The sequence below is a fragment of the Myripristis murdjan genome, chromosome 4, assembly GCF_902150065.1.
Source record: "Myripristis murdjan chromosome 4, fMyrMur1.1, whole genome shotgun sequence".
In the NCBI taxonomy this organism is placed as follows: Eukaryota; Metazoa; Chordata; class Actinopteri; order Holocentriformes; family Holocentridae; genus Myripristis; species Myripristis murdjan.
In genome coordinates this window covers 9366773-9391537 of record NC_043983.1, presented here as the reverse complement: position 1 = coordinate 9391537, position 24765 = coordinate 9366773, and the positions used below count along the sequence as shown (strand labels likewise).

At 40.2% G+C, this 24765-nt stretch overlaps 1 protein-coding gene and 1 long non-coding RNA gene across 2 annotated transcripts; both read right to left on the bottom strand.

Moving 5' to 3' along the window:
• Positions 1-10045: 10045 nt before the first annotated feature.
• Positions 10046-10960, bottom strand: LOC115357641 (uncharacterized). The gene is made up of 3 exons (XR_003928127.1): positions 10888-10960; positions 10725-10817; positions 10046-10639 (listed from the first exon to the last, which is right to left on the bottom strand). It is a non-coding gene; the product is annotated as an uncharacterized LOC115357641 (long non-coding RNA).
• A 3745-nt stretch (positions 10961-14705) lies between these two features.
• On the bottom strand, positions 14706-23782 carry LOC115357934 (cytochrome P450 2J2-like). Its single transcript, XM_030049694.1, has 9 exons — positions 23576-23782; positions 23140-23302; positions 17128-17277; positions 16884-17044; positions 16493-16669; positions 16103-16244; positions 15401-15588; positions 15148-15289; positions 14706-14887 (listed from the first exon to the last, which is right to left on the bottom strand). The coding sequence occupies exons 1-9, from the start codon at positions 23780-23782 to the stop codon at positions 14706-14708; spliced, it is 1512 nt and encodes a 503-aa protein (XP_029905554.1).
• Between the last annotated feature and the right edge of the window lie 983 nt (positions 23783-24765).

Here is a 24765-nt window from a genome sequence, read left to right as displayed (position 1 = left end):
AGCAAAGAAAACAACTCAACCAAGTGTGTGGTGATTCCAAAATGCAACTGTCCATTATGTCCTGACATATTAAACAACTGAGCTATTCTTCCACCTATTACATAGTGTGTATACTGTAGTCTTTTGGTTTGTCTGTCCAAATCAGCTCCATGTATCAGTGTAACTGTAGACACAAAATGATACATACATGAGTGGAGCCCTGTGACTGACCCCTCCCATTGTTCTGATCCTGGTCAACCTCAGCCTCAGTTGCCCCCTTTCTTTGACTCCTGCCCTCGCCTCGTCCCCAGTGGGCTACAGGTTACTGTTGGTCCTCCAGCAACAGACTCTGGTCTTCAACAGGTGGTAGCTTACTGTAGTTACGTTTGATCAGGTTCTGTCCATGAGCCTGTATTTCTTGCCATGAGTCGGAGGCGTCCCCCTCAGCCTGTTTGCTGTCTTAATTAGCAGAATTGTCAGCCTTCTTCTTCTATTAAGTGTTTCTCTCTCTTCTTACTCTACTCCACTATTACTAATGAATATATAAAAGAAATTCATGCTAAAATGTTTAAGGATATATATCTTGACATGTCTAATCTACTGTATGTTTGCCATTGTTATTCCATGGGTGTGGTGAGGACAGGGCCTGCCTTCCCCACTTAACCTTTACAACTGCCTACATTTCCTTCAGTTACACATTGTATTCCTTTATTTCTGGTTAACATATACATTCATACATTTTTTCATCCATATTCACCCTTGTTTCTTCTGTTACAGTATATTCACCTTTAATTTCTCAACCATGTGGTCCAAACAACCTGTTTGCCACAATGCATGCTACGTGGTATTCAGGGAGTTTGCATCTTTACATTTTGACCAATAAAACATTCAACACATAAACCATATTACAAATGACATAACAAAGGTTTGGTTCAAACACACATTTATTAATTCAACAGAGGTTCAGATATATTATTGCTATCTATCTACAAACACACATACTTACCATATGCAGTTATTTGGTCTTACAGACAAAAGAAAAGTGACACAGGTCTGCAGACCTCCATTTATAGGGATGGTGATGTCATTAGGACATACCACTAGCCAGGGGAGTTGCAGTCACCTGTAAACTATTGTTTTCACAATATAAATAGATGTATGGTAATTAAGATGAAGGATAGGCCTACTTACCTTTTGTGACAGATTATTTTCTGTATGCTTTGGAAGTGTTTTCCTTGTTTTATTTCACTTGAATTGTAGGTGAAGTTTTTACATTTACCCTGTGCTTCAGACAGATAAGGGGCGGCCATGTTCAGGTAATATGAGATCAGTCTGCCTTGAGTGAGAGGAGAGAGTTTGGAAACAACAGCCGTGGAATAATCAACAAGAAACAAACTTTATTTACAGCTTGATATTTTCACTCCAGGCTTTACCTGTGGAAATCCACCTGCTCGAGTTTTTTTTTTTTTTTCTTCTTCTCCAAACTGGTTTGACCAGGACACATGGTCGTCATGCTGAATTTAAGTTTATCATTAAATTCAATGATAGACGTGACAAGGCCTTGAACCCTCTCAGGCTTTTGGATGAGCTAAAAAATAAAATGGGAAAAGGTTTGCTGAATGTGAAAATGCTGTTGAATAGTAACATACTTGTGGTTTGTAAAAGTGATGCTCTGAGGCAAAATGCCATGAAGGTTCACCAGCTGCTAGAAAGGCTTATTGAGTGTTTCATACCTGGCCAGGCTCAAAAAGCCAAAGGAGTGATTTATGTAAGCCCTGGGGTATCAGAGAGTGCCTTACTAAAAGTGTGGAAAGGAGCTGAGGTTGAAGAAGTTCATCAGTTCAAGGAATCTGGCACAGCAGTGTTGATAACCTTTAGGGGAGACACTGAGCCAGCTAAAATGAGTTTGAGGTACATGAGTTATCCAGTAAGGCAATATGTGCACAGTGCACCCCGCTCTGTGCTGCTTCAAATGCCAGCGCTTTGGGCATGTGGCAGCAGCCTGCAGAGGAAGCCAAAGATGGGAAAGTGTGGATATTAAATGTTGTAACTGTGGGGGAGACCATATGTCCTCCTTCAGAGGGTGCAAACACCATTTAAGGGCTGTTGAAATAGAGAAAGTGAAAATTGAAGGCAAACTTTCATATGCAGAAGCAGTGAAGAAGGTGGGGGGAGCAGGGGAACTTGGTAGACGTGTGATGCCGCCTGGCAGGGAGGTAAGAGAACAAATGGTGGGAACCCAGTCATTTTTTGCTTTCATGGTTGATGTGTTGTGGGCTGTTAGGGGTCAAACAAGGAGATCTGATATCATCAGGGTGGTGGTGGAAGCTGGAGAGAGATTCCTGGAGGAGAAATATCTAGGCCCAGAAGAGCTGCACAACTACATGAGGAAGAGGGCAGAGCAGTATCAGAGGGGAAGGAGAGAAAGAAGGTGTGTGGATAGAAATGAGGAAGGTATGGAAGACGCTTTTGAAGATGATTGTTGAATTATTAATGTTTTTTTTATCATACAATGGAATGCACGGAGTCTACTAGCAAATGGCCAAGAATTTAAAAAGATTTGTAGATGAGTTTAAGAGTCTCCCAGACGTAATCTGTGTCCAGGAAACCTGGCTTAAACCACAGCTAGATTTTGTGATTCCAGGGTACGAAAGTGTCAGATTTGACAGACATGAGAAATCGGGAGGGGGATGTGCAACATTTATTAGATCTAATCTGCAATATCAGAAGGTTGCATTAAAGTCTACCTTAGAAAGTGTGGCAGTCAGGGTATGGGGCAACACAGCTGGGTATACATTGTTAATTTCTATAACCCTTGTAAACAGCTAAATATTACTGAGTTAGAGAGCAATATGGAGCAGGTATGGACCCCAGTTATCTGGGTAGGGGATTTTAATGCACACAATCCTTTATGGGGCAGTTCAACCAAAGATTATAATGGCTACACAGTGGAAGAATTCATGGACAGGTGGGAGTTAATATGTTTAAATGATAATAGACCCACAAGATTTGATGTTAGGACAGGAAACCTATCACACATAGATCTAGCATTAGCAACTGAAGATTTGGCAAGGATTGGGAAATGGGATTCCTTGGACTGCTATACAATAGGCAGTGATCATTTTCCTATTCTGTTGAGATTCGGGAAGTCCTTACAAGTAGAGAAGCAGAAAAGTTCAAGATTTTTTAAGTATCATAAAGCAGATTGGGAATTGTTCAGGGACAATTGCAATGAAGCCATTGTAAGGGTGAATGGTGAAGGATCACTTGATGAGTGGAATAACAGTCTGTGTGAAATGATTATGGACAGTGCAAGTAAAAGTATTCCAATAAGGAAAATGTCAAAAAGGAGAATCAGTGTACCATGGTGGAATAGTGAGTGTACCAAAGAAATTGTGCGTATCGAGCGCTAAGGAAATATTCGACAGAAAATAGAGCTATTGAATATAAAAGATTAAGGGCAAAAGCACAAAAGGTGATTAAATCAGCTAAAAAGGAATGTTGGAGAAAATATTGTGGAGGACTGAGTGTGGTAACATCAGTAACTGAAATATGACCGGCAGTACACCATATGTCTCGGGTGTATAGGAAATCTGAAATTCTGGTTTTAGAGAATGTTTGCAATGAGTGATACTGAAAAAGCAAAAGTGTTTGAGAACAAGTTTAAAGCAGTTCATGGTGGTGAAAACATAGGTGAAGAGGGCATAAACAAAAGGAATGAAACATTAAAAAATTACAAATTTGTGATGGAGATGAATGAGGAAAACACAGATGTCTGTAACTTGTATTTTTCTCAAGATGAACTACGTAGAGCAATCGAAAGAGGAAAATCATCAGCTCCTGGAAAGGATGGTATAAGCTATGAGATTGTTGATGACTTGGTGTTGGATGAAATATTATCATTAATTAACTGTGTATGGAAAGAGGGGGCTCTCCCTAGCTTGGGTAAACAAGCAGTGGTGGTTCCAATTCTAAAACCTGGGAAAGATGCTTCCAGAGCTGAATTTTATAGACCTATTGCATTAACTCCAGTGCTTTGTAAAATCATGGAAAGGATGGTCACAGATTAGTGTACAAATTAGAGAAAGCAGGATGGTTCACTTGCACACAAAGCAGCTTTTGGAGAGGAAGAAGTACAATGGATTCTGTGATCTCCCTTGATACTGATGTAAAGAAAGCACTGACTAACAAGGAAGTACTAATGGCAGTTTTTCTAGAAAATGAAAAGGCATATGATATGCAGTGGAAAGAGGGTTTGGTTATTAAACTCTATGAGGCTGGAATAAGAGGACGTATGTTAAATTGGATAAAGAACTTTCTGCAAAACAGGAGACTTCAAGTGAGAATTGGAAACTCTTTCTTTGAGGGAGCAAACATTGAAAATGGCACCGGCCCCCAGGGGAGCGTAATAAGTCCAGTTTTATTTAATATAATGATATATGATATATTTCAAGATATTGATTCTGGCTTTAGGCTTTCTCTGTCTGTGGATGACAGTGCCATCTGGAAAAGAGGAAGAAATGTAAAAATGATTACTCAGCAGATTCAGGGGTCTCTGAATAAAATAGTTGCTTGGGGTGAGAAGTGGGGATTTAAGATGTCTGTGGGAAAGTCAAAATATATGGTCTTTGGTAACAAGAAAGTGGAATGTGGTGGATTTAGAATATTTAGAAATGGACAAACATTGGAAAGAGTTCAAATTTTTAGGAGTTTATTTTGATGAAAAACTTACTTGGAAAAACCAGATAGATCATGTTGTTAACAAGTATGAAAAAGTGATCAATGTTATGCGATCTCTGTCAAGCTGCTCTTGGGGTGTGGACAGAGACACTCAAATTTTGATTTATAGAGCAATGATAAGGTCAAGACTGGACTATGGTTGTTTATGTTTTGTATCTGCAGCTAAATCGTTGTTAAAGAAACTGGATATGGGGGCGCCCCGGTGTCTCACCGGTTAAGAGCGTACACCATGTATCAGGGCTTAGTCCCAATCGCAGCAACGGGGGTTCAAATCCGACCTCAGGTCCTTTGCTGCATGACGTTCCCTCTCTCTCCCCTGCCTTTTCTGTCTATCTCTCCTGTGACTGTCAAATAAAGCAGAAATGCCCAAAAAATTATCTTTTTTAAATAAAAAAAAAAAAAAAAAAAAAAGAACCTGGATGTAATTCAAGCAAAAGCGCTGAGAGTATGCTGTGTATGATGTGCTCCGTACTACCCCAATCCCAGCTTTACTTGTTGAGATAGGAGAAACACCATTATCATTGAGAAGAGAGACACTTGGAATGCAGTACATAGTGAAATTGAAAGGATATCAAGGTGAACATCCAACAAAATCTGTGATGAATAATGTTTGGGAGTGGGGAGCGGCAAAAGTTAAAAAGGAAAGCTTTGTGTTTAATATGTGCAGAAAATTGGAGAAGCTGAGATTGGGAGAAGGAGTGGTCCCTCGTATCCTCTGGACAGCTGTACCACCATGGCTCTTGCCCACTCCAGAGGTGGATCTTAGCATTTTGAATCATATGAAATCTGTTCAGAGCATTGCCTATAAAAGTACAATGAAACAAAGGTTGGAAACTAATTGGGGAGGTTTTCTTCAAATCTATACGGATGGGGCTAAAGATCCTAAGAGCGACAGAGCTGGTTTCGTTTTTTTCATTCCAGAATGTGACATTGTAAAGCTCATCCGAATGTCTGAGGAGGCGTCAGTCTATACAACAGAGCCGACTGCTATTATCTGGGCATTAAAGTGGGTGGAGGAGGTCAGATCAGAGCGGGCTGTTATCTGCTCTGATTCAGCATCAGTCTTAGAAACTTTGGAAAAGTGTCAGTGGGGTTTCTCTGTAGAACGTTGAGCCAGTACTCCAAGTTGATTAACAGGAGGTAAAGCAATGATGACGAGTTTGACGATCCATTTACGCTGGCAGAAATGATAAGAGCAAATAAAAAGTCAAGACCTACACTATATTACCAAAAGTATTCGCTCACCTGCCTTTACTCATACTATGAACTGAAGTGCCATCCCATTCCTAACCCATAGAGTTCAATATGATGTCGGTCCACCTTTTGCAGCTATTACAGCTTCAACTCTTCTGGGAAGACTGTCCACAAGGTTGAGGAGAGTGTTTATAGGAATTTTTGACCATTCTTCCAAAAGCGCATTGGTGAGGTCACACACTGATGTTGGTCGAGAAGGCCTGGCTCTCAGTCTCCGCTCTAATTCATCCCAAAGGTGTTCTATCGGGTTCAGGTCAGGACTCTGTGCAGGCCAGTCAAGTTCATCCACACCAGACTCTGTCATCCATGTCTTTATGGACCTTGCTTTGTGCACTGGTGCACAGTCATGTTGGAAGAGGAAGGGGCCCGCTCCAAACTGTTCCCACAAGGTTGGGAGCATGGAATTGTCCAAAATGTTTTGGTATCCTGAAGCATTCAAAGTTCCTTTCACTGGAACTAAGGGGCCAAGCCCAGCTCCTGAAAAACAACCCCACACCATAATTCCTCCTCCACCAAATTTCACAGTCAGCACAATGCAGTCTGAAATGTACCGTTCTCCAGGCAACCTCCAAACCCAGACTCGTCCATCAGATTGCCAGATGGAAAAGCGTGATTCATCACTCCAGAGAACGCGTCTCCACTGCTCTAGAGGCCAGTGGCGGCGTGCTTTACACCATTGCATCCGACGCTTTGCATTGCACTTGGTGATGTGTGGCTTGGCTGCAGCTGCTCGGCCATGGAAACCCATTCCATGAAGCTCTCTGCGTACTGTACTTGGGCTAATCTGAAGGTCACATGAAGTTTGTAGCTCTGTAGCAATTGACTGTGCAGAAAGTCGGCGACCTCTTTGCACTATGCGCTTCAGCATCCGCTGACCCCTCTCCGTCACTTTACGTGGCCTACCACTTCGTGGCTGAGTTGCTGTTGTTCCCAAACGCTTCCATTTTGTTATAATAGAGCTGACAGTTGACTGTGGAATATTTAGGAGCGAGGAAATTTCACGACTGGATTTGTTGCACAGGTGGCATCCTATGACAGTTCCACGCTGGAATTCACTGAGCTCCTGAGAGCGGCCCATTCTTTCACAAATGTCTTGTTTCACAGTCTGCATGCCTGAGTGCTTGATTTTATACACCCGTGGCCAGGCCAAGTGATTAGGACACCTGATTCTGATCATTTGAATGGGTGAGCGAATACTTTTGGTAATATAGTGTACCTCTCCAGGGAAAGATCAAGTAGGATATGTTATGTTGAAGCATTTAGGGGAGAGAGCCTTGAATAAACTTTTGGGTTTGTACAACAAAGTGTGGGAGGAGGGCAAACTACCAGATGCCTGGAAAGAAGCAGTGGTAATGCCAATAAGGAAACCGGGCAAGGATCCGTCAAAACCAACAAGCTACAGGCCTATAGCCTTGACATCAAATCTGTGTAAAATAATGGAGAGAATGATAACTGATAGACTGTCCTACCATCTAAAGAAGTCTGGGAAAATAGCAAATTGCCACAATGGCTTTTAGAAGGGGAGAAACACAATGGATGCAGTAATACAGCTTGAGACAAAAATAAGGAAAGCGCAAGTAAACAAAGAATCTGTAATTGCAGTATTCTTTGATATTGAAAAGGCATATGATATGATGTGGAAAGAGGGGCTACTGATCAAGCTGGCTAAAATGGGTATAACTGGGAACGTTTTTAACTGGGTTAGAGACTTTCTTTTTGGTAGGAAAATAGAAGTGAGGATTGGTGCAGATGTATCAAGCCAGTATATTGTGGGAAATGGTACGCCTCAGGGCAGTGTGATAAGTCCTCTATTATTCACAATAAGTATAAATGATATGTTCTCAAATATCCCAACAGATATAGGAAGAACGCTCTTTGCAGATGACGGGGCCCTATGGAAAAGGGGGAAGAACATTGGGCATATTGTAGGGAAAATGCAAAGAGCAATAGATAAAGTGACAGAATGGGGCTTCAACTGCGGTTACAAGTTCTCCCCAGAAAAAACAAAAATAATGTCCTTCACTAGGAAAAGAACGTGTCATGAAATTAAGTTAAGTATGTACAGGGAAGAACTGGAAAGAACTGGAACTCTTAAATACTTAGGGGTTGTATTTGACCCGGGGCTAACATGGGGAGACCATGTCAAAAGAATAGAAGAAAAGAGTAAAAAAGTAATCAATGTGATGCAATTCTTAGCAGGGCAAGCATGGGGAGCGAGCTGTTTTTCATTAAAAAGAATGTATACAGCATTGATAAGATCAGCACTAGATTATGGTAGTGTAGCATATGGCTCAGCAGCAAGAAGCCATCTAAAAAAACTTGATGTATTACAGGCACAGTCTTTAAGGGTTTGCTGTGAAGCATTTAAATCAACATCTGTGTCAGCTCTGCAGGTGCAGACAGGAGAAATGCCATTGGAAAAGAAAGCAGCTGATAATGAATTATTGGATAAACTTGCAAGGACAGGCGAATGATCATCCAGTAAAACAAACACTGCTGGATGTATGGGGAAATAGAGTCCCACTGACCATTTTGCTAAGTCGGGGAACAAAATAGCAAAAGAACTTTCTGCAGATAAATATAAAGTCAGTCAAGCAGTCCCATTTCCAGCAATAGCGCCATGGAAACTTCAATGCCCTACAGTAGACTGGTTCCTCCTCGAGATTGGGAAGGGAAAACGAAGGACAGTAGATTTAGTGAGTGCATTCAGTTCCCGGATAACAGAAGAGTACAGTGGTTTTATTCAGATCTATACAGATGGTGCAAAAAAGCCTGAGACAGGAGTGACAGGGTTTGGGGTAGCTGTCCCAACCAGAGGTATAGGGATAAACAGAAGAACAACTGACGGGTTGGGGGTATACACAGTGGAAATGGTGGCTATATTGGTAACGCTTTTATCTCAGATAAAAACAGTGATATGCTCTGACTCAGCATCACTTCTACAAAGTACACTCCTGATCAAATCTTAAGACCAGTTGAGAAATTGCAAGAATTTACATTTTGCACTGTTGGATCTTAAGGTTCTAAGTAGAGCTTCAAAATGCAAAAAGAAGAAATGGGAGTGAGAAAAAAATGAGTAAGCAATTTATTGCAAACAACCCTTAAACTGAAATAGGCTGTTCATCAGCTGATCAAAAGTTTAAGACCACTGCCTTTAAAAGCCCAAATCTTGGCAAAAATGTGGATTCAGTGTCATTTTCTGTCATGTATCCACATGGGGTCTGTCTCAATCGAAGGGCTAATCATAGATATCTATGGGCTAGATGACTACTAGGTCGCAGCCTACGGTGCCCATGTAGGAGGCGTCCAACGTAGGCGCCGATATCAAGTTTACCAGAACTAAAAGTTTAGTGAATTGGGACAATGTAGCCTGCGGAGGATTCCTACGCCATTATTATCGAGGCTTCCCGAAGTGCATTCGAGTGATGCAGCGTAAAATGCCGAAGTAGGTTTCGGAGGTGTGTCAGTGAACACCTGTGTATGAAACAAAACGATAAGCAGCTTCAACGTTCTCAAGATGGACAACATTGATTCTGTAGTTTTATGTATTTTATTTTATCTTCGTGAAGATGCAGAAAATTAAGATAATTGCTACACCTCACAAATTGCAACAGACTACCCCAATTAAAGTAATTGTACACATGGCTACATTGTAATGTACCTGATGCACTGATGGTTGCTATGGAAACATCATGCAAAATGCCTATCTAACTCATCAAACTAAACTTGCATTTACAGGCGTTGTTCGGATATAGTTAAAAGCTAAACCAAATCTATGGTGGTAATTATAGGCATGAAAACGTCATGATATAAACATTAAGACGGTCTAAAACATGCTTAATAATTCTAGGCATGTTCCTTTTTTCAGCAGCACTATTTCTTCTTTCATTTTGCTTATTTCTTCTTTGTTTTCTCTCACTGCTTGTGTGACAAGGGCAACTGTAAGCCCTGACGACAAAGGTGACAACGCCACTCTAGGACTTTCACCTAGAGAATACCCTCTTTCACAGGTTCTTATAGTACAGAGAAAAAAAAGGGAAGCAGAGACGTGAGTTTCCAGTTTTGACCCTTAATTTTATTTATGTACCAGTCTACTTTTAAATTTCAAGAATTCACAAGACTAAACCTATTTAAAAATATACAATTTATTATCAAAAATATATGTATATATTTATACTGTGCTAAAAAGGTAAAGCTACAGGTAAAGGAGTACCAGTACAGGAAGGGGGGAATTAACAAGGAGCCTACAGGAGTGGGGAGTGAGGGAGAGGAGGAGTCACCACCACCACCAGGTACGGGCGAGGGAAGGAGATCACACACTCACTGCAAAGCAAAAGAACACAAGAATTAACATACACAGCACTCAAACATGCAAATAAGACCCAAAAAAACCCCAAAAGGAGACAGAGACCCTCCACCCAGTGACCCACTACCTGCAAGCATACGACAGCCCCCCTGTACTGATACTAACAAAACCCCACAAAGTTGGTTTTTTATAAAACAAAAACAACAACAACAAAACCAATAAATTGACAGAAGCAAATATCAAAAATTAATCCACAATAAACACAGTAACCATACACAAAAATCTGTGGAGGGGCAAAAACAGCAGTGGCCAGCGCTCCTTTGAAACAGCAACAACTAAATCATGGCCGGCATCCTTTCCCTGTTCCAATAAACACAATTGCAATAGTTAAAATATCAAATGTAAAAGTATTAAACAAAACATAACAAAAATAGCTTAAACATACCTGGGGCCTGCAAGTTTTATGACCAAACCATTTATCCAAGGGGGATCTGGCACACACCTATGCTTTTCAAGCAGCTCCCATTCCTGCAACCACCTGCATAAATGATGCACGCATTGAGGCAAGCCCCCAACAACACAATCACACAAGCCACACAAATGTGTACCTCAGTTGGAATCTGTGTCCCTCAAGTGTGGAGTCAGTGAGGCAAACCCTGCTGCTGGCTGCTCACAGCCACCTTTGAGAGCTCGGAGTGATTGGGCTCACCTGCAGACAATCATTGATTGCAGGGTGTGGCTAAACTAGAGACTGGGGATGAGAATCTACTCATCACAATCGCATAGTGGCTTCCATCCGACTTTCAAATTTTTGAGCCTGTCATCTTGCTCATCGAATCTCTTAATCAGGGCTTGAATTGCGTTGAAGATGGTTTCATTAGAAATCTCACCTGACTGCTTGCTTTTGTCTTTGGTCTTTGATTTCACTTTTTTGGGATTTGGGCTGGGCAGTGGTGTGGGATCATGAAGCATTTTCACGTTTTCTTCCTCCATCACCTCAATCTCCTCAATTTCTTCTTCATCACATGCCTCCTGCAGGGCCGCCAGGTTGTAATCATGGTCTGTTAGCCCTGTAGCGTTAGCCGTTTTTCTTGCATTGGCCATCTCACTCTCATTCAAAGGCAGAGGACAATTCTAACTCAAAAAAAACAAACTTTCGTGGGTTTGGTGAGTTCTCTGTGCAGTTGGTTAGTTTTTTTTTTTTTTTGGCAAAGATGACTGTTCTAGTGTTAGCTCCCGATTCTTTTGTTGAAAGCCCAAGAACAGACCGGACTCAGTCTTCAATTTTCTGATGAAATATTTATTATGGTCACATATAAAGCAAGGCAGCGCTGGTCTCAGTGGGACAGAGCTCCCGCAGGATCTCAGTCAGAAAAGACTCCGATATCAGGAAATGATACACATTTATGTTCTTGGGCTTGGGCCTGCCCCGTACATAGGTTGGACTTAAACGCAACCGAGAATAATTGGCCAGTTACCCGGACATGGACAGGCCAACCACTGTCCATGCCTTGTTTCTCGAATGTGCTATGCTATGTGTGTGAATGTTGACTGGGCGTGTATCTAATGCAACAGACCTAACTAACAAGATAGAGAAAGTACATCTGGCTCCTGCTGTGTCTATCCTCTGCTTAGCAGCCAAGCTGCCCTGAACTATGTAATACATTGGATAATGCAAGAAACATTAAACTATATGGCCAATTGTAACACTAGGATGGTTTGAAACTAATTTTTATCAGAGCCTGCAAGAACGCTACCGCTCATTCCGCCATCTTCTGTCCTCCCCCATCGGCCGCGAAGCATTGTGGAGGTGTATCCTGCAAATTAGTCAAAAATAGGCTGGATCTGTCAGCTGCATTTGCAGGACCCCGTGCGGTAAAATTGAATTGGGATAGCACTTGTCGCGCCGCCGTGGCGTAAGTAGCCTACAAATACGACCTAGGTAGCGTACAACCTTTGAATTGGGACAGAGCCACGGTCTTGTTTGTGACGTTACATACCTGTCCGGACCTGCGCGTGTCGCCGACAGATGATCTTCTTTGTGACGTCACATACTTGTGCTAACTGTCTGCTGCAGCAGGAAACAAGCACCCAGGTGATGAAGATGACAGAGGAGGAGGAAGATGACGATGTTGTAAGACATCACAGACCTCTCTCTCTCTCTCTCTCTCTCACACACACACACACACACACACACACACATCATATGTCATTTTTTGCCAAGCTGTTACTGTTGGGAGCAGGTTTCTTCTTTTGCTCCTGTGGTTTGAACCAACTTATTGAGTTTTAAGGTCATTTACACTTTGTCCTCCAAATGGGCTCTAATTTTAGCAGATATGCAAACGCAGGTGTGCACACATACATACAGACACACACACGCACACACACACACACACTAACATATATACACACTTCCCCCACATTAGTATATCCACACCACTTGCTTTTTGATATTATGTGAGGCATGTTGTGTGTTTTTGTTGCCATGGTTTGTAGCAGTAAAAGCAGAGAGAGCACAGTTTCATCAACTATTGAACTGGACAGTTTCATTGATCACTAAGAGCAATGACTTGAAATGAAGTTCATTGAATGTTTTTTTTTTTTTTTTTTTTTTTTTTTAAGTAGCTTTGATGTAGTTAAGCACCATGTTGTCATTGTATTGTAGTTTAGCTTGCTACATTTCTCTGGTGGGGAGCTTCAGTGTAGTGAAGCTTCATTTAATGTACAGTAACTGGTAGCTTAGCTCAACACATTTTACAAGTAGCTTGCCCAACACTGGGGTTAGAACACAGGGAAAGATACTGGTGCAGTATCTAAGGGAAACTCTACAACAGGATCTAGGTTTTTGTTGTTGTTGTTGTTTTAATCTTTACCGGGAATCAGCAGCGTCACCTTTTTTTTTTTTTTTTTGAGCCACTCCAGAACCAGAGGAGGCAATAATGCACCAAAAGACAGATGCCAACCGCCATTAAACAAGAAGAAGAAGAAGTGAGAGGAGAATGAAGATGGTGTGAGGCACAATGCTCCTGTTTGCTTGAGATTAAGCATGCCATGTAAGTTTGTTGATTTGCCTTTTTCCATTTTTGAGCTTACCTTTTTGAGGCATTATTTGACATATTTTTTTTTTTATTATATCTTGCAAGAAGAAAATAAAAGTTGTTTTTTTTTTTTTTTTTTTTTTCAATTGAAATTCTTGTCACCTCTGTACACCGAGACCTCATCCAGAACGAACTCTTTTACAATGGGATATTCAGATATTGTAGGGAAAATGAAATCTGATTTAAAAATCTGACATTTTACATGGTACCACATTGCCATCCAGTGACAGTTTTGTTCTGAGACAGAGATGTACCATTATTGCACTGCTTGTATTTAGTTATTTTTGAATACTAATCATATAGCAAATCAAGTATTGGTTTTATTCTGTATTTGTATGATTTGTAGTTATTCTTGTGAATTGAAAAGAGTTTTGCACTTGTTTTCATAGTTTTCTTTTTTCGTTTTTTTGGTCTTTGTAAGAGTAGTATAGCTCTAGCATCAGAGTTTGAAGTGTGAAATTGAATGTTACCCTGTGGCCTATCCAGCATTTCATTCCCCAAGTTGCACATCTGAACTAACACCTCAAAAGACCTGCAGTGGTTTTCCTCTGTCACCTCAGAAACCTGAAATCCACTGAGTCTGCCCCTCCAAGCTTGGCGCTCCTCTGAAAACCTGCTCCACCATCAGCCATCATTCACCACCACATAACCAGCAGGCAAAACCCATTTAAGTAAGAGTTCATGTAAAAAATTACATCCCATGTTATTCCCCATTTTCAGCTGGCTTTAGACAATAGTTTCCCCCTCATTGCATTTTCATGTGTTTGTTTCGTTGACCCCCAAATTCATTCATTCACTCATTCTGTTAGCAATAATTTCTTAACTTCCTTCATTCGTTCATGCATTCATCCAACATTTATTCTAATTCATTTATAACATATTTGTCATATTAGTTTTTTTTTTTTTTTTTTTTTTTTTTTTTTTTTGGTAGTTCAGGAAATATTCCACACCATCCAATACCCATTTAGAAATCAGTCTGACACAGACTGATTTCTTCTGATTTCTTTAAGGCAGGGAGATGATACCTGTTTTATAGTAGGTGAACTCTGGGATGCATTACTGCTGTTACATGAAAAAAATATTTACAAAATAATTACTGAGAAAACAGACAAAAGATTAAATGTGCAAAAAGAAATTACAAATATGAGTCAATTTCTTATAGCTGTGGTGAGCAATTGACCACATGACTAATATCTGATCTCACATTACAAAGCCAACACCAGCCCACTTTATCAGTTTAACCCTAAACATGATGATAGAACCATGGAAAAGTTCTCTAAAACCCCCCAAAAATGTGTATGGTCGTTGCTTCGTGGATTCCTTTTCCACTACTCTCGACGCAGGGTGGCACAGATTTCATAGGGAGTTGGTGCCAGAGTGACCCCAAAGCAGTAGTCAAGTACAGGCTTCATGCCAGCAGGCATGGAGAAGGTGAACCACTGCATGAAGGAGGTGAAGAAGAGGAAAATCTCCATCCTGGCCAGGTTCTCCCCCAGACACACTCGTTTACCTGTGAAAGAAAAACATTCTCTCTTGTTGAAATGAGAAATAAATCAAATGGTTCTTTCACACTATCACACTGATCAGTGATTAAACTGTGATTGTAATTCTCATCAGGTGTTTACAGGATGTAGAAATGGTTGTTATGGCAAGTGCTGTGATGACAAAAGCTGGCAAACCGCTGGCATCACTGCTGTGCCAACTGCAATACCTTACACATGAACAATAAATACAGTGAATGAATGAGTGAATCATTTTGTTGCTCCTCACCAGCAGAGAAAGGGATGAAAGCAGCTCGCTTCACAAACTTGCCCTCCTCATTTAGAAAGCGTCCTGGGTTAAAGGTGTATGGTGTCTCCCACTCCCTCTTGTCGAACAGCACCGAGGTCAGATTGGGAATTATTACAACACCCTGATGATCAGATTGCAATCAACACTGATTCAAATACAAAATGGTATATGAAGTGTGGTATACTAATCCTTAATCATGCATATGTCTATAGAACACTGCCTGAGTAGTGACCTTTGGGATGGTGTAGTCTCCCAGCTGGATGTTCCTGGTGGTGCTATGACGCAGGCTGAGAGGAACTACGTTGCCAATCCTCTGGATCTCATGGATGACAGCGTCAGTATAAGGAAGATTAGCACGGTCCATCATGGATGGCTGTCTGGACTGTCCAATCACTCTGTCTATCTCTGCCTGGACCTTTTCTATCAAACAGAACAAGAACAGATAAGACATGTTTCATCAAGAAGGCTTCAGGGTACATAACAGACTTGTAGAGCAACTTTCTGGGACTGTATGAACCGTGTCTTGTTGGATTAACTTTTGATTTGCAGCATTCAAGTTGTTGTTGTTGTTGTTTTTAAATTAAAAAAAAAAAAACTTTACATGATCTGTTGAAGTTTGTTTTGCCAGCCCGTCGCTAGTGCTCAATGCCTCAGTAATCCAAACAGACTTTAAACACAGAGAACTAAGAACTAAGAGATTTTATCCTGTCCCAGTGCTGATCGTAGGCTGAAGAATTTCTGAACAATCGTTCAACGATGCTGGACTGACATGGTTGTAGGGTGACTGCCCAAAACTATCAACAAGATTTAAATGGATGTGATAGATGTGGATTTAAACACTGCAAAACTGTTTAGTTTTTACATACTCAGAATTAAATTAACAAAGACAAGTTTGCGATGCATGCCATCAAACAGGCCTTTTCAGTCTCCCCACCCTGAATCTCGGGGTACTTTGCCATGTAGAGGAAGGCCCAGCGCAGGGTGGTAGATGTCGTTTCGGAGCCAGCAACAAACAGATGCAAGGTACACATCACCAGGTTCTCCTCATCGAAAGTGGACTCAGCATCTCCCTTTCTCTGGGGATACATACAAATATGTACATCTTCATAACGCACTGGAAAAATTGTTGTATGTCAATACTATGGCAAATATATAGTCAAGCCAATGCAGTAACAGCTTTGTTGATGGTAACTGTGGATTTACCTTTCAAATCAGTGTGAAAAACCTCTTGATCCTTACCTGAAAACTTTATTTTCACTCATGCTGCATAAAAAATTTAAATTTCACACTGAGACAGTAACTGAGGCTTTCTGCTGTCACTCACCGTTTGAATCTCCGTCAGATAGCAGTCGATGTAGTCTCTCGGCTCTGCAGGGTTCCAGTCCTTTTTGTGTTCTATAAGCTCAGATCGTATCATGTCCCTCAGTTCACCCCAAAACTGCTGGACAGTATGATGTGGTCCCGGCAAACGTCTCATCAGCAAAGGGAAGGAGTTGTAGAGCTGCAATGTTGAGTATTAACAACATAATGATGAGAAATTTCAGAAAAGAAGGATCAAAAAGTTTCTCATTTATTTGTGGTAACCAACTCAACAGTCACTGACTAACGGTGGTGTTGGTCTATCCATTTATAAATCACCTCTCATGCATCTTGCACATTTCCAAATGTCAACACTGTCCAGTCATCTTGAGCTGAGTAAAGTGTGTTTTACTTGCCTGTGCCCAAATAGAAGCTTCAATCTGAAGAGCGCTGTCAAATCGCTTAATGAGTTCTATGAACCACTCATCCTCATACTCAAAGCGATGACCAAAAACAAGGGAGCAGATGATGTTGGACACAGTTTTGCTGATGATTAAGTTGGGGTTAAAGGGTTTGCCTGGACAGGTAAAACAAACAATTTTATGTAAATGGTGTATCTGTTAATTATTAAATGTGTCACTGTTATTCCCCTTTATTTACCTTTCAGGTCAGCGATGTTTTTACCAGAATATGTAAATTCATCCAGAATGGCATGTTCCAGGGATTTCCTGCCAGCTCCAAAGTATCTGAGGGTCGAAAGTGAAAAGCGCCTTTGCTGCTTCCATAAATGTCCATTACTGAAAACTAAACCTGATGGGAAACATACAGGGATTGAACAAACTTGTCAAAAGTACATAAAAGCTTATAGGATAAGTGTAATGTATGCACATCCCTTAGTGGGTGCTGTATTGAGGCAGAAACAAAGTTATGGAGGAAAGTCTGCATAAAATGTTTTATTCTTACATTTCAATCCCAGCTTGGGACCTATGACAGTTTACATTCTATGAAAGGAAAACACACTCATTTATACTCTTGTTTTCTGTTTGTAAACCTAATTCATCACAGCAACAGCATAAATTGGCTTTTTGGTAGCTATGGTTTGTTTTCAGGTCATTGATTGAGGTGCACCACTGGCTTGGTGCATGTCAGGAGAATGCAAGTAGTAGGTAAGTAAGTCAGTATAACTTTTTTTGTATACAACCTTACAACCTGAGCAAATGTCACCGATTGTTTACAAGAGTAAAATAAAAACTCAAAACACATAAAATTACAAACCTGACACTTTATGAGGCAATAAAAAGCTTGTTTGAATAAGTGATTTTTTTTTTTTTTAAAAGCTTCAACAGAGACAGTAGATTGTGTCTCTGAAGGAGGAGTGTTCCACATACAACGTCAAATGCACAGTCATCTTTTGTTTCTAGTCATGAGTGAGGGACAACCAGTAAGCCCTGGTCACAAGACCTAAGTGACCTGCTAGTGATATCAGGATGGAGCAGGCAGGTGCCTGACTGTGCAGGGCTTTGTATGTGAAAACAAGGATTTTAAAATAAATCCAAAATTGATAGGAAGCCAAAGGGACAAACATAAAATGTGTGTGATGTGACTCATCTGGACTTTGTCAACAGCCTTGCAGTTGCATCATCTGAAGACCCACTGATGACTCGCTGAGGCAGGTAAAAAGGTAATTACAGTAGTCTAGTCGGGAGGATAAAAGGTGTAAATAATCATCTCTAACTCATGTTGTGATACCAAAGATCTGAGTTTATATATAGAGTATATGTAGAGAGTATATATATATATATATATATATATATATATATATGTGTGTGTGTGTGTGTGTGTGTGTGTGTGTGTGTGTGTGTGTGTGTGTGTGTGTATATATATAACAGCATCAAATATATATATATATATATATATTTAAAAGTTAAAAATCCCCACTGACCGTGAAGTAAACATCGCCTCCCATCTGCATGAAATGGTTTGTTCCTGCAGCTGCGCTAGCTTTTTAAACCGATCGGACTTTGCTGTTTTTCGTAAGTTATCAACATGCATGGAGAATCCGCCCAACTGCTACCTACATAAACAAGCCCTGATGGCAGAACAGATAGTGTTACCACCTGCTATGCAGGAGCCGAGGGGTTCAGTTCCCCTCCCGGACAAGAGGGCATTGTTATTATTACCTCACTTTGTTGTTACCCATGACAATGAAGTGATTCTTATTATTCTGCCTGTCATTGGCTAGATGAAACACACAGTGGCATTTAGGGTTTCTGTAATTTTTATTTCTGTACTCTTTGTGAATTAGTATTGTAACCCAGGTGCTAAATTATATTAATATTAATATTAATATTAATAACAGTAACAATAATAACAACACCAACACCAATAATAATAATAATAATAATAATAATAATAATAATAATAATAATAATAATAATAATAATGATAATAATAATAATAATAATAATAATTATTATTATTATTGTTGTTGTTGTTATTATTATTGTTATTATTATGGAAGGGCGCAAGGGAGTAATTTTGTCTAGAGCGCCAACACAGGTCAAGCCGGCAATGTTTATATATATATACATTATATATATATATATATATATATATATATATGTACATATCAATTCATTCATATATCAATTCAAACTCAGATTAAAACAAGGATTTGTGTGGTATACTTTGTATACATATGTATATGTATTTGTATATATAATATAGTTCAAATTCAGCTATCACTGAAATAGAATGTTTGGTCAGTAGTTTGGGACTCTCACCCCCCTGCTTTGCAGTAGGAACAGAGGAGAAAATTTCTGGTGCATACAGAGTGACTGCTCTCAATACAATCAGAGATTAAACTGCAACGGCCATATAGCCTCATATTTGACCCCAAATCACCCCAAATCCAATGCCACCACTTGTGAGTGTACAGTTTTGGAGATAAATTAGACCTGCATGCGGGACTACAAGGGAGACAGTGAGCAGTAACCAAGTAACTGTCATGCTGTTCCTTTCACAAATATGGGAATGATAGTCAGAAATATCATTAAAATGCATAGTTTTATATAAAACAGCATCAAATTTATTTATATACAAGGGCCCAATAAGATTTTTTTTTTCAAGGGGCCCAAAATCCCTGGTGGTGCCCCTGATCTCCTTTAAGACATAAATGTATAGATGAGTACTATGTTTTATTTTGAACCCAAACTGATTATCAGTTGTTAAAATGTACATTTCCATCCTAGCTAGGAGGATGCTTTCCAGCACCTTTGACAGGGTACTGGCCAAGGCAAAGGCCTATAACTGTCCATGCTGTTTAATTTGCCTGCCTTCTCTTTAAGGACAGGAACAAGCAAGACAGACAGGATAGAATCAGGGAGCACACCATGCACCATAAGACCAGTGAAGCACATGGCCAGCAGCGGAGAAAGCCTATAGCTGGTGTACTTAAGATGCCCAGCAGTGATACCATCTGTACCACATGCTTTGTTCTTATCAAGCTTCTCAATAGCATCTGACACCTCACCTGGCCTTACAACCACATTTGCAGCTAAATCAACATTATCAACAGTTAAAGCATTACTCTTGACACAGTTGAAAAGCTTGATATAATGTTCACGCCATAGTTTTATCTGGCTTGAAGGAAACATACAGCTGAATGTCGTCAGTGTAACCGTGGTAGGAATTACTTTTAAACTTGCCTATGATATGACCTAAGGTTGCCATATACAAAGCAAATAATCTAGGACCCAAGATTGAACCATGGGGCACACCACAAGAAAGACTGACAGTTTCAGACATGTAGGGGCCAAGAGACACACAAAATTGGAACATAGGAGAAGAAGCAGTCCAGGGTGCTCCCAGAGACACCTACCCAATGCCTAAGCCTTTCAATCAGGATTATGTGATCTACAGTACCAATAACTGTGCAAAAATCCAGTGGCACTTGTATTAAGTTGTACCTGGGCTAGTACACTTAATCAGCCGAGACAGCGGTACTCTTTAGTGTGTGTCTTTATTCACCAAGTTAGTCAGCCGTTACATATCCGTTCCGTCCCCTTCTAGTGTTCCCATGGCAACACGCACTATATGGCCTATATGTTCCCACACATATCCTATCAGGACAGCATTAAAACAGAGCATTCACCCACATCAGAAGACATCATTATGGCAATGGAGACTCTGAGAAGAGCTGTTTCAGTGGAATGCTTCCGACAAAAACATGGCTGGAATTTAGCTAAAATACTGCATGCAGTCAAGACACAGTGAGCTGTTTGGCAACAGATTTCTCCAAAATGTTTGAGATAAATGGAATGTTAGAAATTGGCCTGAAATTTTTGAGAGAAACACTGTTGGAGACTGATGTACAAGTTGGATAAGTGTGTACAAGGGAGTAAAGGAAAGGATCATTTTAGCCCTAACATCTTATCTACAAAGAAAGAGGGAGTAGGATTGAGAGAAAGGGCTTCATAAATTTGTGCCTGAGGGTGTCACGAAGGCATCACTAGAGTTATGAGCTCACCAAAGTTGAAATGGTTCATTGTCTGGGGAGTGCACTCTCCAGATTTAACGGCAGTCTGCCCAAAACATTATGAGAAACCAAGAAACCTTGGCCTCAGGATGGTGCTAAAGGAAAGGTTGTAGTTTCATCAGAATCAACAGGAATCTTACTTTGGAGAGTGTGAATGCACTTACCAAATATCATGGCAATCCACTGATTAGATTTAGAGGTATCCTGTAAGCAGCCTCGACATTTGTCTGAGGGGGATGCCTCAGGAAAAGACATGATGTCACCAGAGTTAACGAGCTTCATTTTCTAAGGACTATGAATGTGCCATCCAAATTCCATGGTAATTGGCTCAATATATTTTGGGATACCTTGTCTTGATGTAAAGTACTGAATAGACCAATGGAAATGCCTGTCAGCAGGGCGTACATTTTTGACATAATCATAATGGTTTACCTTTATTGATGTGTATGCTGTTCATTACTGCTCTGGTTTAGATAACTTTGTTCTCTGTATTTTTCAAGAAAATGATTAAGACCACCAAGATTCCATGCCAATTTTTTTAAACTTGTTTTTTATACTATTTTTTGTCATGTACCATGTTGTCTTATATTTTGATTGATATATGTATATTATTGTGATGGCCTATACCTTTAATGATGCGTCTCATGATTGGCCAGTGATCAGTATTCTGTCTCTGCCAATAGACTGTTGCTTTGATCATTCAGTTGCGTTCGAGCAGAAAACATAGTATAGTATTTTTTACAGTATAAATTTATCTTTTATCCTTTCATTTAATTTAACTTGACAAAGTTTGCAAGTTGAGATCAAAATGATGTCCTCTGAAAAGGGTGTATGCAGAACAGGTTGTGCTTTACTGTGGGGATATTATGTTATGTAACATTCATTTTGTTTTATTATTTATTGTTTTAAGACAAATTGAAAAATAACTTCTAAATCACTACTGAGTAGTAAATCAATGTGTTGCCTCCAAGGCATTTCTGTTACTCATCTGTAATGTGTGTTTGAAAAATAATTCATTTATATGTGTTGTAGTTAAAAGGTTAAAAAATGTCTATTGAGGGGATTTTATTTTGACAGTAGACATCACCTCCTGATAGGTCACCTGTGTTTGTTACTTCCTGTTTATTATCTCTTTCTTCTTGGACTGATAGTGAGGCAGACATGCAGAACATGTTCTGAAGCTATCCGTAGTCATCCGCTGAGAAACATTGTACAGGCAACGCCTTTTCACCAAATGTCAATGAAGACTTCTGAGTAAACGGTCAACTCCACTACGACTCATGTTTTCACTAGACACGGTTTAACTCGGTGTTGAAACAGAGTTGCTACACTCTGAGTGAGAACACTACAGTCAATAAAGATTACTTGGAAGGTTTTGAAAATTGAAAATTCCCCTGCTACCATCACATTTACTAATATATTTAATCAACTGGGGTCTGTTTGACCTAGCAATTTAAACCCCCAGAAAATGATTGTAATAATAATTATTACCCAAGTTTATGTGTCAAGTAACTGATGTGTCTTTTTGACAACCTAAATAGCCATAAAAAAAAAAAAAAAAAACATAACCTCCTCCACTCACCTCCCTTTATACATTAACGTTCTTGTGGGAATCATGATTCTCCCTCCCAAATGTCATATTAACTATCACACTACTACAGTGTGGTTCTGTTAGGTGAGGGCCCTAAAGCAGAGGGAGGTTTATGGAAGATTATAAATGCAATGTTTTTGTTCCTCAGTGTCATCCAAAACAACTAAAGCAAATGTGTGTAAAATGATGATATTTCTTATATGTTTTAAACAGCTAAATCAGCCTGTGGTCAAACACACTCCAAAGAAACACTGATGACTAAAAAATGTGTCCAGGACAAACACATCATCGTGTTCATTTTATGTTTATCCACTTGTCCCCGTTAAATTAGGAAAAGTCGTTACATATTAAGCAAAAAGTGATGTTAGTTAGGTATTTCCAGGCAAGAGGGTAACAGGAGGGTTAGAAATTAAAACAGCCACAAACTGTCATGTTGATTAGGAGACAGATCAGTGTAACATAGATTCACTCCTCAGTTTTCCTATAGATTGTATATTCAGTGTTAAACAACCGCAACAGCTACAAAATGATAAGCCTGTCTCACCCAGGTTGCGGAACATATCCACCTGAAGAGGAAGTATTGGACGGTCTGCCAGGCTGTCTCCCTGCGTTACCAGAGCCTCCTTCACGATCTGGAAACCATTCAACACCACCATCCATGTCTGTCCCATTCTCAGGCTGTACACGTCTCCATATGTCTCTGCCAACTGCAAAGAGGTTTGAGACAAGAGCAACAGCATGAGTCTCACCTGTTGAGATATGCTTCAGATAGCTTCAGGTATACATGGTACAGCCAGGAAAAAGAAAAAGATTATCAAGAGGTGGTCTAAGATGCATTATCCGTCTAAGATAGATCTATGTTAACATATATAAGAGGGATTGGATGGTTAACTAACAAAATCATGTGTCGCATCAATGAATCAACAGTCAACAGCTGTGACACAATTTCATAACTTTACATCTAGCCTGTGATGTTGTACCTGAGTCAGAGTCTCGTGGGTCCTGTTGAAGTCCACAGTAAATATGTTCCCCACAAACGGCAATGCCCAGGGTCCAGGAGGGAAGCTGCTGGGCCGACGGGTCTTGACATAATCTGCTATGAGGAGGAAGAGCACAGTGAAGAAGAGCAGACTCTGGATGTTCACCCAGTGAGCAATGGATCCAAAGACAGAGGACACCAAATCCATTTTGCAAACAAGAGTTTTTGTAGCTCAGCTCCGTTGAATGTGAACTGTTTTTCAATCGTGTGTGACTTTTAATGTTCTCACTGTTCTGTTGGTGTAACATTTACTGGAATTTGACCTTGTTCTTTGGTGGAAGTTGCATACCTCAAACACTGTTAATCAGTTGCCATTATTATAATGCAACAATGGAACCTTCAAGCGTAATTTTAGGGTATGAGGACATATTGTCCAAAGTCAGCAGTGAACAAAGGTTCAATTTTGAGTCAACAGCCAAGAAAACAACTGAACTGAGTGTGTGGTGATTCCAAAATGCAACTGTCCATAATGTCCTGACATATCAAACAACTAAGCTATACTGCAGTGTAGGGTTGGGTACCGAAACGCGGTGCCTCATTTCGGTGCCGGCCGCTGGTGTTCCGGCATCAATTTGCGGTTGTTGAACGTGACGTCAGTGCCGCTACTCCGCACACTTGTTGATCAGAACTAATAGTGAGAGGATCAATAAAGATGCCAAAGGCAAAACGCTCCAAGGTTTGGCTACATTTCATGTCTAAGGAGGATGCAGACTCTGCGACATGCAACAGATAACTTAAAGCAACGCCATGCAAGGGAGGTAACACGTCGAATTTAATGAAACATCTGGCACACATGGAGTTTATTTCAAAGCCAAACAATGCACCGTGTTTGATAATCTACGTCAGCAGTCCCCAACCACCGGTCTGCAGACCGGTACCAGGCCGTGAGACATTCCCGACCGGGCCGTGCAGTCTGACTGTAACCCCCCCTCCCCCGCAGTTGCGCACAAATGGCACGAGTTTATTAGTACCATATGTTACTTGTATTTATATTGTTTAAATATTTAAGTTAATATTGTGTTCATTATTAACCCTACTGCAGAGACCCTATTTTAGATTTGGATGGTGAGGTGGAAAATAAGTCAAATAAGCTGTTATATATGTAGTTGGGGTTTGGTCTTCTTGTTTCAT